The 14,550-nt window shown below is 25.0% G+C and overlaps 3 protein-coding genes across 5 annotated transcripts in view; 1 reads left to right on the forward strand and 2 right to left on the reverse strand.

The window, feature by feature from the left end:
- Positions 1-1,810: 1,810 nt before the first annotated feature.
- Positions 1,811-2,923, reverse strand: LOC135961560 (U6 small nuclear RNA (adenine-(43)-N(6))-methyltransferase). The gene is made up of 3 exons (XM_065513066.1): positions 2,815-2,923; positions 2,087-2,718; positions 1,811-2,022 (listed from the first exon to the last, which is right to left on the reverse strand). The coding sequence occupies exons 1-3, from the start codon at positions 2,899-2,901 to the stop codon at positions 1,851-1,853; spliced, it is 891 nt and encodes a 296-aa protein (XP_065369138.1). The 5' UTR covers positions 2,902-2,923; the 3' UTR covers positions 1,811-1,850.
- A 466-nt stretch (positions 2,924-3,389) lies between these two features.
- Positions 3,390-5,308, forward strand: Rpb12 (DNA-directed RNA polymerases I, II, and III subunit Rpb12). The gene is made up of 3 exons (XM_065513978.1): positions 3,390-3,549; positions 4,707-4,799; positions 5,187-5,308. The coding sequence occupies exons 1-3, from the start codon at positions 3,489-3,491 to the stop codon at positions 5,207-5,209; spliced, it is 177 nt and encodes a 58-aa protein (XP_065370050.1). The 5' UTR covers positions 3,390-3,488; the 3' UTR covers positions 5,210-5,308.
- A 1,300-nt stretch (positions 5,309-6,608) lies between these two features.
- The window catches only part of igl (igloo), a 209,315-nt gene continuing 201,373 nt past the window's right edge, over positions 6,609-14,550 (reverse strand). For all 3 annotated transcript variants that reach the window (XM_065513757.1, XM_065513755.1, XM_065513756.1), the window contains exon 3: positions 6,609-7,600. In XM_065513757.1, the coding sequence (XP_065369829.1) occupies positions 7,371-7,600 (230 nt within the window). In that variant the 3' untranslated portion in view covers positions 6,609-7,370. The remainder of the gene's footprint in view (positions 7,601-14,550) is intronic.

Here is a 14,550-nt window from a genome sequence, read left to right on the forward strand (position 1 = left end):
GATGGCAGATGCCGAGAAGATTATGCCGCGTAAAGCAAGAGTCGTTCTGGCACAACTGAGATCAACTTATGCCAACCATGTGGTTAAGGTCCTCATAACACCCTCCACATATTCAACAGCCAACCCTATTTCACTACTATTTCAGAGTAGCACAATTCCTTGATCGTTATCTACATGCTGAACGCCCTGATTAACTATTGTAAAATAGATTATGCTTTCGAACCAATCTGTGCTTAAATAAGGACTCAAATTGCTATGAGTGGCGTTTTAAAGGGAAAAAATCTAATTGATTTAAGTTGGCAAAATCTTGCTTTTTTGATTGATTAGTACTATGATTGAAAAGAATCAATTTTATAATGAATGAGAGCATGAATAATGAAAAATGTTTCAAAATTAATGCTTTCGAACCTTGTTCTAAAGCATACCATACAATTTGTGGTAAAATATGGACGAAAATTGCTATGAGTGTTGCTTTAAAGGAAGAAATATACTTGAAATTATAAAAATCTAATTGTTTTAAGTAATTGATGTGGCAAAATCTTGCTTTTGCAATTGATTAGAACTAAAGAAATGTATGATGAATGAATAAATGAATTCGCAAGAAATGAATGTAATACGTTTTTATTACTTAGGAATGATTCAAAATAAATGAATCTGATTGATTTAAGTAAATGAAATGGACAAATTTTGTTATTTTTCAATTGTTTTGATTATAAGAAATATTTTATAATTCAAATGGAAATCAATTATAAAAATATCAAATATATAGAAATAAGTCTCAAAGAAATTCGAAATTTTATTACATTTGTTTAAAATTAAATAGTTCGAAACTGTGTACCCAAGTCATATTGCTATGAATATGATTTTAAAGGAATACAATTTTTAATTGATTTGAACTAATTCATATGTAAAAATCTTGTTCTAATATCGGATTAAGAATTATAACATTTACATTAATTTTGTATATGTTTTTTTGTTCTAAGTAATTTTTTTTATTAGAAATATATTTATTTATTGAGAAGAAACATTAATTGCAGCTTTAATTTTTTGTTAACACCAAATTTGTGTTAAATAATGGTACATTTATTGAGATGAAAAGTTAATTGCGTATTAAATTTGTTGTAGATTTATATATCACAAATACAATTGCAGTAAAAATTCCATTATACTGTTTAAAACACTTTTTTTTTAAGTTGTCGACCTAAATCTGAAATTAAATTATATGATTTTGTAACAAATTTATTAAATAATCCTCATGTAGCTATATGAGGCAAATATATAGTTAAAGCAGATTGAAAAATCTAAGTCGGTTTTCAAAAATTAACCTCTGAATATATTTGAGTAAAAATATCACTTATTCTGTTGTTAATCATTCATATAAGTGCAAAAATACTAACTTTTAGTTTTTTATGCATAAAGTCTTAAAATAAGTCGAAATTGATTCTTGCAGTCTTGTTCATCAGATAACAAACTGAGTTTTTTTTTCAAATATAACCAAATATACAATAAAACATGAAATTTCTTCGAAAAATGTCCATTTATTTAAAAAATAATCAAAATTCAAATCAAAAATTCTAAAAGGACCCCTAAAATCAAGTAAAAATGTACTAATTCCTACTCTATTTACCGATTATTCGAAAATTTATGAAATAATGAACAAAAAATCTATGAAAAACAAGAAATACTAAGGTATTTACAACTCTAAATAAAGCAAATATATTGTTCCCTAACATATGCAACTCAAACCAAAACGTACTCGTTCAAATATAGAGAGTTCACTAATCGATTCGCTAATTTAAAAAAAAACACATTTTCTTTTATACCCACAAGATATAATCGCTCTTAACAGTTTATTGAAATTTTTTTAAATCCAACTCCCCATCATAAGACCAGGCCACTCCCCATCTGGTGGTATTACCTTGATGAAACTCCGTTGAACAGAAATTATCAATATCCTTCGATTTGAGAATATTTAAAACATGCATTAAACTGCTTTTAAGACCCAACATGCTGGTAAACACTCTAAATAAGTTTAAAATTTAGTAAAAAAAAAACATACATAATTTATGCAATTAAAAAAAAATACCTTATTTTCTCTTTAAACAATAAACTTTCTTCAATAATTTGTTGCACAAACTTTACCTCTCCACCCTGGCAGCTGAGTTCTTCTTTATAGCCGGTGGGACAATTGTGCGGAGGAGGTCTTTTGCCAGATTTACGAGTTTTATTGTTCGCCTCACTTTGCGAATCAAAAAATGGTGGATTGCACAAACAAAAATCATATATTACGCCGGGAGAGCTGGTTTCCAAGTGTTTAAAATATTCTTGGAATATTTGGGTTTTATCTTGTTGAGGGTATAGTGTAATTAATGTTTCCAGTTTATTGTTTTCTATATTTTGGCCAGCAAATTGCAAATTTGTAGCATTCGATTCTAAAGCCACCATTTGCCAGTTATTTTTCTTGGCCGCTAGCAGACTGTAAATGCAGGAAGAACCACAGCCAATATCTATGCCTTTTATAGGATAATTTGTAGTACAGGGCGTTTGTAAGACATCTTCCAACCACAATATATAATTTAAACGCAACGGCAAGGTGGGCACTAAACTGCCGGGAGCAAACGCAACACTTAATTGGAAATATTCCAGTAGCAAGGTTTGTGTTAAAGCTCTCAAAGCTGTTTCATTTTTATAGTCAATACAAACTTTGCCGGTGAGTTCCTTAAGTGGCATGAACATATGTTTATAATCAAAAGATAACGTATGTTTTAAAGGGAACAGGAAGTATTTGTTTCAAAGAACTACTAGTGAACTTACCAATTTGCAGACCCTTCTAAATTCTGGATATTTTATGGCCAATTCCGTGTAGTCCGGTGGCTGTTTGAATATATTACGAGGATGCATTTGCTTTTTAGCTGCTTTATTACACTTTATTTTAAAAAAAACTTATTTAAGCATTTAACGCGCAAACTTGAAAAAAACCGCAAACTTAATGAAACCTTTACCAATTCTTCTTCTTTATAAAAATGACACTCAGCCTAAATTGATATTTTAGTGTTGTGAGCGGTTGACATCAGCAAAACCATTTTTTATATGAATATTTTACGAGTTAGATTTGGGGCGTCATCAGCCAAATATTCCCATAATGGCTCATCGAACTGCACAGATAAACAAAACTAATTTTTCCAATAACAAGCCTTATAAACTAATAAAAAAATGGTTTTTACTGATGTAAGCAGAAAAATCGCTAATTAGTGTATTTTATTAAGTACTGTATAAAATAAGTTCTTCATAGTGTTGCATAGTGGTTTTATATGGTTTAAATGTCATTTATTTTCTGCACTTAACAACACTGTTAAAAGTCACATTTGCTTGAACTGTCAAAACAACAATATTCAACAGCATTGTTGTTTGGTGAAATTCTTTGAAAAGTTGCTGGAATTATAAAGAAAATTTAATTGTTTGCTAGTTATTAAACAAACTAAAGCGAAATGTCGGAAACCAGCTCCAAGGATACGGTTTTAAAAACAGCTATGACCTATATTTGTGGTGGTAAGTGCTTGAGAAAAGGAGGAATAACAAAATAGTTTGTGTTGTTGTCTTGAGATGATTGAATAAAAAACGTGTTTAGATGGAAATTATGTGGAAAGATGTTAGTTTTCTTAAAATTGAACGGATATTTGCAAATAATAGATTAAGTTTAACATGCTTTTAATGAAAGAAAGGAGTTTTACAAAATTTGTATAGGAAGTTTACTTTCTCTTACTGGTGGTATCTTCAAATTCGCCAATTGAGGAAATAAAAGTGATCACTTAAAATTTTAATTTATAAAACATACTCCAGAATTAAAAAAAAATGTTATGACTGGCCCAATGGCATCAACTAAACAAAAGTTTTACTAAAATATGGAAGACATCGATAAACATCTGAGTTAAAAATCCTTTCCCCCGGGCGTAACTTTTAAAAGAGATCATACGTGAAGCCCGGTCAACCGGCCGAATCGACACCAAAGCCAAAATCCATGGCGCTAAAGTAATGTTTTGTTTTTGGTGGTACCAAAAGGGTCATAACTATTATGAACTGCTGAAATCTGGCCAGACCATCATATGGAACCTGTTCGTAACGCAACTGATTTTAAGCGATCATTTACCGAAAAACAACCAGAATTTGTGGCGAGGCATGAAACCGTAATATTTCATCATGTCAACGCTAGGCCACATATTTTGCCTCACCCGCTTTATAGTCCAGACCGTGTTCCGTCCGACTACTATTTGTTTTGATCGACGCAGAACGCTGTCTCTTCACTTTAGAACAGAGTATCCGATATTGACTTGATTTGTTCTTGGCCTCAAAAGATGAGCAGTTCTTTTGGCTCTGAATCCATATTATGTTGCCAGACAAATGGGAAAAGGTCATAGCTAACAATAGTCAATTCATTGAATAAATTTATATTGTACAAATGTTATAAAATTGAGTCCATAAACTAGATTCGTTCCATTGCCATTTCTAATAGGTACTAAAGTAAAACGACTAAATCATGTGAATTCGATTTACAGAATACCAAAATATGTGAATTCGATTTAAAAATAAAAATATTACTCGTAGGTATTTGGTTGAAAGAATAGGGGAATATCTTTACGCTTATTTCGTTAAATATTTAAACAAATTCAATTTTTCAAGTTTACTATTAAACAATTTTTATTTTTCAGAATGCCATCATGAAAATGAAATGCGTCCCCGTGATCCCATACGTTGTCGTGAATGTGGCTATCGTATTATGTACAAGAAACGTACAAAGAGATGTAAGTATTTGAAGATACATATATTAACTCCTTGCTACCGAAACAAACAATTATTTTCCAAATTGTTTATGAAAACTATTTAAAAATTGAGTTATTATCATAAAATTTGTTAAAATATTTGTGTGCTGTTTTTCTATAGCGAACGAGTGCTTTGAGTGGACGTTTTACATGTATTTTGATTTTGTTACAATAACAAAACACATGTTAAATTTACAGTCAAAGTACGTACTCGTTCGCTATAGTAAAACAGCACATTGTATTCTGTAATCAAAAAAATCAGTTTTGACTGATATTTAAATTTCTTTAGAATTTAAATGGAATTTTAGATCTCTTTGCCCTACATTTTCATTGTTAATAATTCTTTTTCTTTTTTAACTTTTATTACAGTGGTTGTCTTTGATGCCCGCTAATTGAGTCTCTATTTGACCATGGAATTTTAAACTTAAGTTTATATTTAGTTAAGAATTTGATAAATAAATGTAATAAAATACAAATTGATTAAATTGAAATGAATTTTCGTTGTACGTGGTTTAATAAGAAATTTATAAAAATTATGCCAAATCAGATTTTATATCTACTAATAGGAAATAATTTTAAATGTTGTAAATTAAATTGGGAATTACACAGCTATTTTTTATATTAATTTTTCTATTCTTTACTTTCCTTTACTTCACCCCCAATTTTTAATTAAAAAAATCATCAATAATTTTGTTTTTGGGAAAAGTTTTTCTTTATTTATTCATTTTATTTACTCAAAAAGTGTAGTTGTTTTTTTTTTGTTTTGTTCATTTTATTAATAATTTAAGATTGACAATATTATTTTGGGTTTTTGTTTAAATGTTTTTGCCTTTTGGTTTTTTTTCGCAAATTTTTTTTTGTTTATTAATTTAGTATTATTTTTTAGTTTTAATTAATTAAATTTCTTTTCTTTTACACTTAAAGATCAATTGTAATAGAATATTAAGTAGATGTTAAAAGGAACTAGTAAAAATAACGGTTTTTTGAAGAAATGTAATGTAAACAAAACTTAAAATTTAACAAATAATAACAAACAAGAGTGAGAGAGACAGATATAGAGTAACATAATAGAGATGCCAGCTAGTTAATAACGGCTTAGAGAGAGAGTAATTTAAGGGGAAAACTCATAAAATGAAAGTAATGAGGAAAAATGTTAGGAAAAATATAGAAATTAATAGAAGGGACTGAAATAAAAGAAAATTATTATAGTTTAAAAGGCTTAATGATGAAAATCTATTTCTTGTTAAACATTTTAGAGAATAAAAGGAAAATGTTTGTTTAAATTTGAAAAAAAAAATTAATTTCTAAAGAGTTTTATGTAACTTTTAAATATAAGAAAGGTTAAACTCCCACAAAATTAGTGATTTTTAGTACCTTTTTTAAACAAACTTTAAAATGTTTTAATTAAATTACTTAATTATAAAGAATTTCCAAATTTTTTATTTAAGAAATAGTTACTCATCTTTAAGCCCAAAGTTTTTAGTTTTGTTTTTATGTTGTTTTATCTTTATTAAATAACAATTTCTTTTCTTTTTAAACTGAAGTGCTTAATTTAACAATATTTTGCAGTTTTCTTTTCTGTAATTATAATTAGTTTTCATTCTTTTAATTAGATTTTGTTTAAAGAATTTCTCTTGTAAAATAAAATCCAGTTTAATTTTCAATGTATTATCTTCTCTTTTCATTTCTTTAAGTGCAAATTTTTTTTAAGGGATTTGAAATTTTAGTTTTTAGTTAAATTTTTTTTTTCATTTTCAAAAGTGCATAGTCATAGTTTTATTTTTAAGTAAACAAATAAATTAAGTTTAAATAAATAAAAAAAAAGCTTAAAAATAAAATTTCTCTAATTAAAGTTTGGCAATTTTTTTTGGGTTTTTATAAGATTTTCTTTGAAGAATTGCTAATAAATAATTGATGTTTTTTTGTTGTTGTTTTTAAACTGTCTCATATTGGAATGATTTTTTGTTTTTTTAAATCTTTTTTTTTTATTACTCAAGCTCTTTTTTTGGGTTTTTTTCTGTTTGTTTTTTTTTATGTTAAATATATATTTTTTGGTTTAATAAATTGAATAAATTATTGTTGATTTTTTTTGTTTGTTATTTGTTTTTTTTAAATATTTAAAGCTGTTTTGAATCTAACATGAGAGTTGAATATTTAAACTCCTATAAAAGCCAACATAAAAACTTAATACATTTTTTTTGTTTGTTTAAATTTGCTTAAAAAAAAATTATTTAATAAAACTTAAAATTAACAATTATAATTATAATTCTTTGTTTTTGGTTTTTATTAGAATTATGCAACTTTGACAAATTTTCCTTTTTTGTTGTTGTTTAATTATTCTTCTTCATAATGGACTTGTATACGTTTTTTTTTTGTTTAATTTTTTATGATTTAAATCTTAATTTTAATTTTTTTTTCACTTTTTAAATAATTTGTTTTTATTTTAAGACAATTGCTAAATTTTAAAAGTTTTACTTTCTTTAATCCCAAAAAAAAAAATATTTGTGTTTGTGTGTGTTTTTTGCTTTATCAATATTCAAAAAATGTTTCTTTTTATTCAACTGGTTGTTGATCTTTACGGGTTTTATGTCCCCGGAATGAGGCTTGAATCTTGGTAGCAGCTTTATTTAGCTCTGGGTCACTTAAATCAATATCCAATTCTTCAGCCACCTTTTTGGTGATCTCCTGTATGTCAACATCTTCGGGCTCATCCTTGGCCACCAGTTTACGTGTTAAATGGCCACGGAAAGTGGCTTGAATTTTTAAAGCAGCATCACAGAGTTCTAGAATAACAAGAATATAATCGTCTGTATTATAAAGATGTTAAGGTACAAAAATTAGTTTTTATAATTAGAAAAATAATGGAAATAAATAGAAAAGGTAAAGAATCTATTAAATAATTTATAAATACTAAAAATACGGTTTTGTTTTTCTAATATTTCAAGAAATGTTTGATAAAATAAGTCCATCTTATAAGCTATACTGGACTACTTTTAGTTTTCTACTTTCTTTTGGAAATATTTCTGAAAATTCTTTATTGGTTTTAGGACTTTTCCCGCTATTCCTACAAATATGAACAGGTTACTTTATGTCCCCACAATTTTAAACAATATAGTACCTCTATACATTGAAAACAAAGAGACTCTCTCCCTCTCTTGAAAATATGACTTAAAAAACATATTTAAAGTACACTAGCAGTTAATTTTTACATAAAATACTTTAAAAACTTATAATTTTCATTAAAATAACATGATTTGATTATTATTTAAAACATGTTACTTAATTTCCCCGCAAATTGTAAAATACTCCAGATAGTGGTAACACTGTTAGTAACAGTAAGTAATGTAGGCACGGCCTAAACAGTGATGTCAACTATTTAAAAGAAAAATCGTGCTTAATAAATAAAAAAAAACTAGAAACCTATAATTTTTTACAGCCAACGGCATGAAAAACAAGTAAGAGAGCTATATTCGGCTGTGCCGAATCTTATATACCCTTCACCAAATTATACTTCAAAATAAAAAATTTTAATATTTTTAGGTGAACAACATTTTTTCAGTTTTTTTTAATTTTTTGGAAAAAAAGTTTTCAAATTGTTTTTTTTTTTAAATTTTTTTATTTTTAAATTTTAATTTTTTTTGGAAATTTAAAAATTTTTTTTTCTCACGAAGTTGAAGGGTATAATAATAATTACAAAGTGCCGACTCTAAGTAAACATTTTTAAAGCAATGAATAGACGTTTTACTGAAATTTTTAATTAAGAAACATTTAATTAAATTTTAAATTCAAAACAATATAAGCCCAAAAAACTTTTAACTGTTAAAAAACACTCATACAAAATAAAACATCAAAATCTAGCTCACATGGCTTAAATGTTAGTGTGTGTGTTTATATGTATGTGTATTGTTTGTAAATGTATTTGTTGTTTCCGTTTGTCACGGTATATGTCAAATACAGAATTCTTATCACACTTGACACATTGTTACCAAAACAATTTCTACACATAGGTAGTATATGAATGTATAAAACTGTATAAAACATTGTTTTAGTTAAAAACTTTTTTTGTATACTAGAATTACAGTTATCATGCTGCTATTTTTGTTTCTACAAATAAACAAATATTACTACCACTAGTCACACATACATATAAACACACACTCACTCGCTAACATAGCCATTCAAATTTAAATTAGAAAATATTTTTAGGTATTAAAACAATAAAAATAAAAACAAGCATATTGAAATTCATGGCAAAAACAGGGAATAATACTTTGCTTAGGAATCCTACACAGAAATACACTAAATGATAAAAGTATATGAACGTATATATTGTTCTTTTCTATAAAAAATTAATGTTATCGATAAATTTTCTATAAAAAATTAATGTTATCGATAAATTTTCTATAAAAAATTAATGTTATCGATAAATTTTCTATACCAAATTAAAGTTATCGATAAATTTTCTATAGAAAATTAAAGTTATCGATAAATTTTCTATAGAAAATTAAAGTTATCGATAAATTTTCTATAGAAAATTAAAGTTATCGATAAATTTTCTATAGAAAATTAAAGTTATCGATAAATTTTCTATAGAAAATTAAAGTTATCGATAAATTTTCTATAGAAAATTAAAGTTATCGATAAATTTTCTATAGAAAATTAAAGTTATCGACAAATTTTCTATAGAAAATTAATGTTATCGACAAATTTTCTATGGAAAATTAATGTTATCGATACATTTTCTATGGAAAATTAATGTTATCGATAAATTTTCTATGGAAAATTAATGTTATCGATAAATTTTCTATAGAAAATTAATGTTATCGATAAATTTTCTATAGAAAATTAATGTTATCGATAAATTTTCTATAGAAAATTTAATGATGACTTTAATTTTCTATAGAAAATTTATCGATAACTTTAATTTTCTATAGAAAATTTATCGATAACTTTAATTTTCTATAGACAATTTATCGATATGTCTATAGAAAATTAAAGTTATCGATAAATTTTCTATAGAAAATTAAAGTTATCGATAAATTTTCTATAGAAAATTAAAGTCATCATTAAATTTTCTATAGAAAATTAAAGTTATCATTAAATTCTCTATAGAAAATTAAAGTTATCATTAAATTTTCTATAGCAAATTATAAATATCGATACATTTTTCATAGAAAATTAAAGTAATCGATAAATTTTCCGTCGAAAATTAAAGTAATCGATAAATTTTCTATAGAAAATTAAAGATATCGATAAATTTTTTATAAAAAATTAAAGTTATCGATATGCAGCCACACGTTTAAGATTTGCTTTGAAGTGTTTTACATATAACTTGAAGACAATTGCAAACAATTATTTTAAATTGCGGCAGAATATTTGTAAAAAACACTATAAAAAAGAATGATAAAAATAAAATATTATAAAATTCAACAAAACGGCTAAAAATCGTATTACATGGCACCACCAAAAAAGTTTGTTTACTAATTGAAGTTGCGAAGTTTGCATGGGTTTGTGTAAGTGGGATATGCAGAAAGAGAGAGAGTTAAATTGCTAAATATGGCTGCCTTATATTACTGGCTTTCAAATGTAAACAGCATAACGGTAAAATGTTTGTTTATTATCTTTTATTAATCATAATTAGCGAGTTGTTTATTATTATTGATGAAATAGAAATAGCGTGAGAGATTTTTGGTGGAGAGGGAGTTATTTATACTACAGTTTAGTTACAGCTCTGTAGGAAATGCTAGATGTATGAAAATTTCATGCTAGCAGTGTTATCATTGTTAGTTTTTTTTTGATATTTTAATTTAAATTCTTATTATTTTTTTATAGAATGCAAAACATGTGGGTCAAGAGCATTATATAAGCTAACATTTTCTTATTATTTTTGTTGGTGTTGTTATTATTATGTAGAAACACACAACTACATAAGTTTTTGTTTGTCTTATTTTAGTTGTTTTTACTATGTATTTGAGTGAGTGTATACAATTTATGTATGAATAGTTAGGTAGTTGGCCCTTAAGCCTTTTTCATTTTATTTTGTTGTTGTTGTTTTTTTTACTGGCTTATATTTACAAAGTATGCTAAAGTAATGCTGCACACAACAAAAAAACGTGACAATTGTTAAGTTGCTGTCGTTTTTGTTTTGTTAAACAAAACAAAAGCTGGTAATACAATATTTTTTTTGTGCACACTGGCACACTTGTGTCATTAATGTAACAACAACAAACTTCCTTTATTTGTTTTAAACAGTAAGGAAAAAAAGTTGAAGTGTTAAGCCGTAAGTAAATACCCATTATTTGAAAAACATTTTAAGATTATACATATTTTTATAAAAAAAAGGAAAAACCATACAAAATAACTAAAAATAATTTGTTTAAAGAAAATTATTTAAATTACCTCTTTCCCAAAATATTGTTTTGTTAAATTTTTTTTATGATTCTACTAAACGATGCTCCTAATCCCTTTATAAAAGAAGGATTTAACAATAAAAATGTCATAAAGAGAAATTAGCATAAAGTTACATACCTTGAAACTAATTTGTCTGTAGATTTGTGAACATAGACAAAAGATACGAACAAATAATAAAAAAAATATATATAAAATTATGCTAAATAGTACTTTACGACCAGCTATTGTATTTTATTGTGAAAAAAATTAAATTTTATTTTCATTACAGCTGATTACACAGACAGCTAGGAATGATTATTTAATGTGAAACAAAGAAGACAATTTAATCTTGTACAAATTTAAGGAAAAATGTTTAAATTTAAAGTAAAATAAAGACATTTAAAAAAAATAAGGTTTCTTATATTATAAAACGTTTATAAAATAAAATTTGAATACAAATTTTAGCTAACTATAAGTTTTCTATAAAACTAAAGTTAATCGATAATTTTTTTCTAGAAAAAAAAAATAAGTTATCGCTGGATTTTCGATGGAAAAATTAAGTTATCAATAAATTTTCTAGAGAAAATTAAAGTTGTCGATACATTTTCTATAAAAATGTCAAGTTATCGATAAATTTCCTATAGAAATTTAAAATTTATAGCTAATTAGAAATTTTTTCTAGAGAAAAAAAAAATTTTTTTCTATAGAAAAATAAAGTTATCGATACATTTTCTATGGAGATTTAAAGTTATCGATCAATTTTCTATAGAAAATTCAAATTATCGATAAATTCTTTAGAGAAATTTCAAGATATCGATAATTTTTTTATAGAAAATTAAAGTTATCGATAAATTTTCTAAAGGAAATTAAAGTTATCGATAAATTTTTTAGAGAAAAAAAGTTATCGATGGATTTTCTATGGAAACATTTAGTTATCAATCAATTTTCTAAAGAAAATTAAAGATATCGATAAATTTTCTAGAGAAAAATAAAGTTATCGATACATTTTCTATAGAGATTTAAAGTTATCGATAAATTTTCTATAGAACATTAAAGTTATCGATAAATTCCCTAGAGAAATAAATTTATAGTTATCGATAAATTTTTGTATAGAAATTTCAAGAAATCGATAATTTGTTTTGTAGAAAATTAAAGTTATCGATAAATTTTCTAGAGGAAATAAGTTATCGTTAAATTTTTTAGAGAAAATTAAATGGATACAAAAATGTCGAAAAATTATTTATTGAAAATTTAAGTTATCGATTAATTTTTGAAGGAAAATTAAAGTTATCGATATTTTTTTTGAAGAGAATTATTGATATCGATAAGTTTTCTATAAAAAATTTAAGTTATCGATAAATTTTCTAGAGACAAATACAGTTATCGATACATTTTCTATAGATATGTAAAGTTATCGATAAAATTTCTAAAGAAATTTATAGTTATCGATAAATTTTTGTATAGAAATTTCAAGATATCGATAATTTTTTTTATAGAAAATTACAGTCATCGATAAATTAGCTAGAGAAAATTAAAGTTATCGATATATTTTTTGAGAAAATTAAATAGATATAAAAATATCGATAATTTTTTTATTGAAAATTTAAGTTATCGATAAATTTTTTATGGAAAATAAAAGTTATCGATAATTTTTTGAAAATAATTAATGTTATCGATAAATTTTCTGTAAAAAATTAAAGTTATCGATAAATTTTCTATAGAAAATTAAAGTTATCGATATTTTTTTTTTACAAAATTAATGTTATCGATAAATTTACTGGAGAAAATTAAAGTTATCGATAAATAATTTAAGAAACATGAATGTTATCTACAAAATTACTACAGAAAATTTAAGTAATTACAGTTATCGATAAATTTCCTATAAAAAGTTGTCGATAAATTGGAATTTAATGGAAATGTAATGTTATCGACATAGAAATTTATAATTATCTATCAATTTTCTATAGAAAATTTAAGTGATCGCTGATTTTCTTTAAAAAATTAAATTTAGCCCTTGATTTTCTAATGAAATTTAAATTTATCGATAAATTTTCTATAGAAATTTACAGCTATCGATTCATTTTCTATTGAAAATGGAAGATATCGATACATTTTCTATAGAAATTTATATTTAGTGATAAATTTTCTATAGAAAATTAAAATTATGGCTTGATTTTCTAAAGAAACTAAAGTTATCGATAAATCTGCTATTGAAATTTATAGTTGTCAGTATATTTTCTTTAGAATTGTATAGTTATCAGTAAATTTCCCTTAAAAATAAATTTAACTTTGACATTTTGTTTTTAAAATTTTTATTCATTTGTTACTCCCACTATAATCTAATTTTAATATAAAATGTTTGTTATCCTTTATCACTAATAAAACATTTATTTGCATTTTCACAGGAATTTTGATTAAATTTTTTAAAGCTAATAAGGTTTCCTGCTATAGCTCTTTGTGGCACAATTCTTTCCAAACAATTTGCTATAAATAATCATTTTATTAATAACAATTCATCATAAAATGAATTTCTATTGTATTTTATTTACGTTTTAGAAAGTGAAATTGTGTTTAGCAACCGTAAAAAACTCATTGTATTGATTTTTATTTTTATGGGAAAACTAAAAAAATGGAAAACATTGTTTGTAACAACAAGAAAAAAAAGTAACTAAACAATAGATAAACTCTTTTTGCAATATTTTTAGCTTTAGCTGTAAAAAAATATAAAAATTACCTTAGTTTTAAAACAGTAAAGAAAACTACCCAATAAGTAAAATATAGTTTTATCTGTAGCATACTTTTAAGCGCTTTAAAGGTTTAAAAATGGATTTTGTTACGTGCATATAAATTGAGTATGTTTGCGAGAGTGTGACTTTAACCATTAAGAAACGCACATGTGTGTGCATTTAAATTCCTTTAAGCTGTTTATGTGTGTTTAAAAGGAAAAAAAAAACTACACATAGAAAAAAACAACAAACATTTATTTAACGAGCTTAAAATTGTACATACTCTATTACACACAAACTCACATTTAAAGCCACATATGCAAAGAGTACGTGAGTATGTTTGTTTGTGCTTTCATTCAAATTACGGTACATTTTCCATTTCTTTCGTATGCACTCTTAAATATTGTTTTGTTTATCATAAAAAATGAGTAACTGAGTGAGTGCATAAGAAGTGAGTCTGTACATAAATTTACGTTTGTTTGTTTATAAGTATGTATGCATGCATGCATGTAAATGATTACGTGTAGTGTTTCTCATAGTTTGTATGTTTTTATTACATTGAGCTAAAAGAAATATTTTGGTTTCTTTATAAAAATTGTTTTCTTTTTTTGTAGTTT

This window comes from Calliphora vicina, chromosome 5 (assembly GCF_958450345.1).
Source record: "Calliphora vicina chromosome 5, idCalVici1.1, whole genome shotgun sequence".
In the NCBI taxonomy this organism is placed as follows: Eukaryota; Metazoa; Arthropoda; class Insecta; order Diptera; family Calliphoridae; genus Calliphora; species Calliphora vicina.

Excerpts from the sequence above, each read along its gene's own strand:
- LOC135961560 (XM_065513066.1), bottom strand. The coding sequence starts at position 2,901 with ATGCATCCTCGTAATATATTCAAACAGCCACCGGACTACACGGAATTG. Across the intron at positions 2,719-2,814 it reads TTAGAAGGGTCTGCAAATTG|GAACTCACCGGCAAAGTTTG; the intron begins GTAAGTTCACTA and ends ATGCCACTTAAG. Across the intron at positions 2,023-2,086 it reads TTGTTTAAAGAGAAAATAAG|AGTGTTTACCAGCATGTTGG; the intron begins GTATTTTTTTTT and ends AAACTTATTTAG.
- Rpb12 (XM_065513978.1), top strand. The coding sequence starts at position 3,489 with ATGTCGGAAACCAGCTCCAAGGATACGGTTTTAAAAACAGCTATGACC. Across the intron at positions 3,550-4,706 it reads TATGACCTATATTTGTGGTG|AATGCCATCATGAAAATGAA; the intron begins GTAAGTGCTTGA and ends TTTATTTTTCAG. Across the intron at positions 4,800-5,186 it reads CAAGAAACGTACAAAGAGAT|TGGTTGTCTTTGATGCCCGC; the intron begins GTAAGTATTTGA and ends CTTTTATTACAG.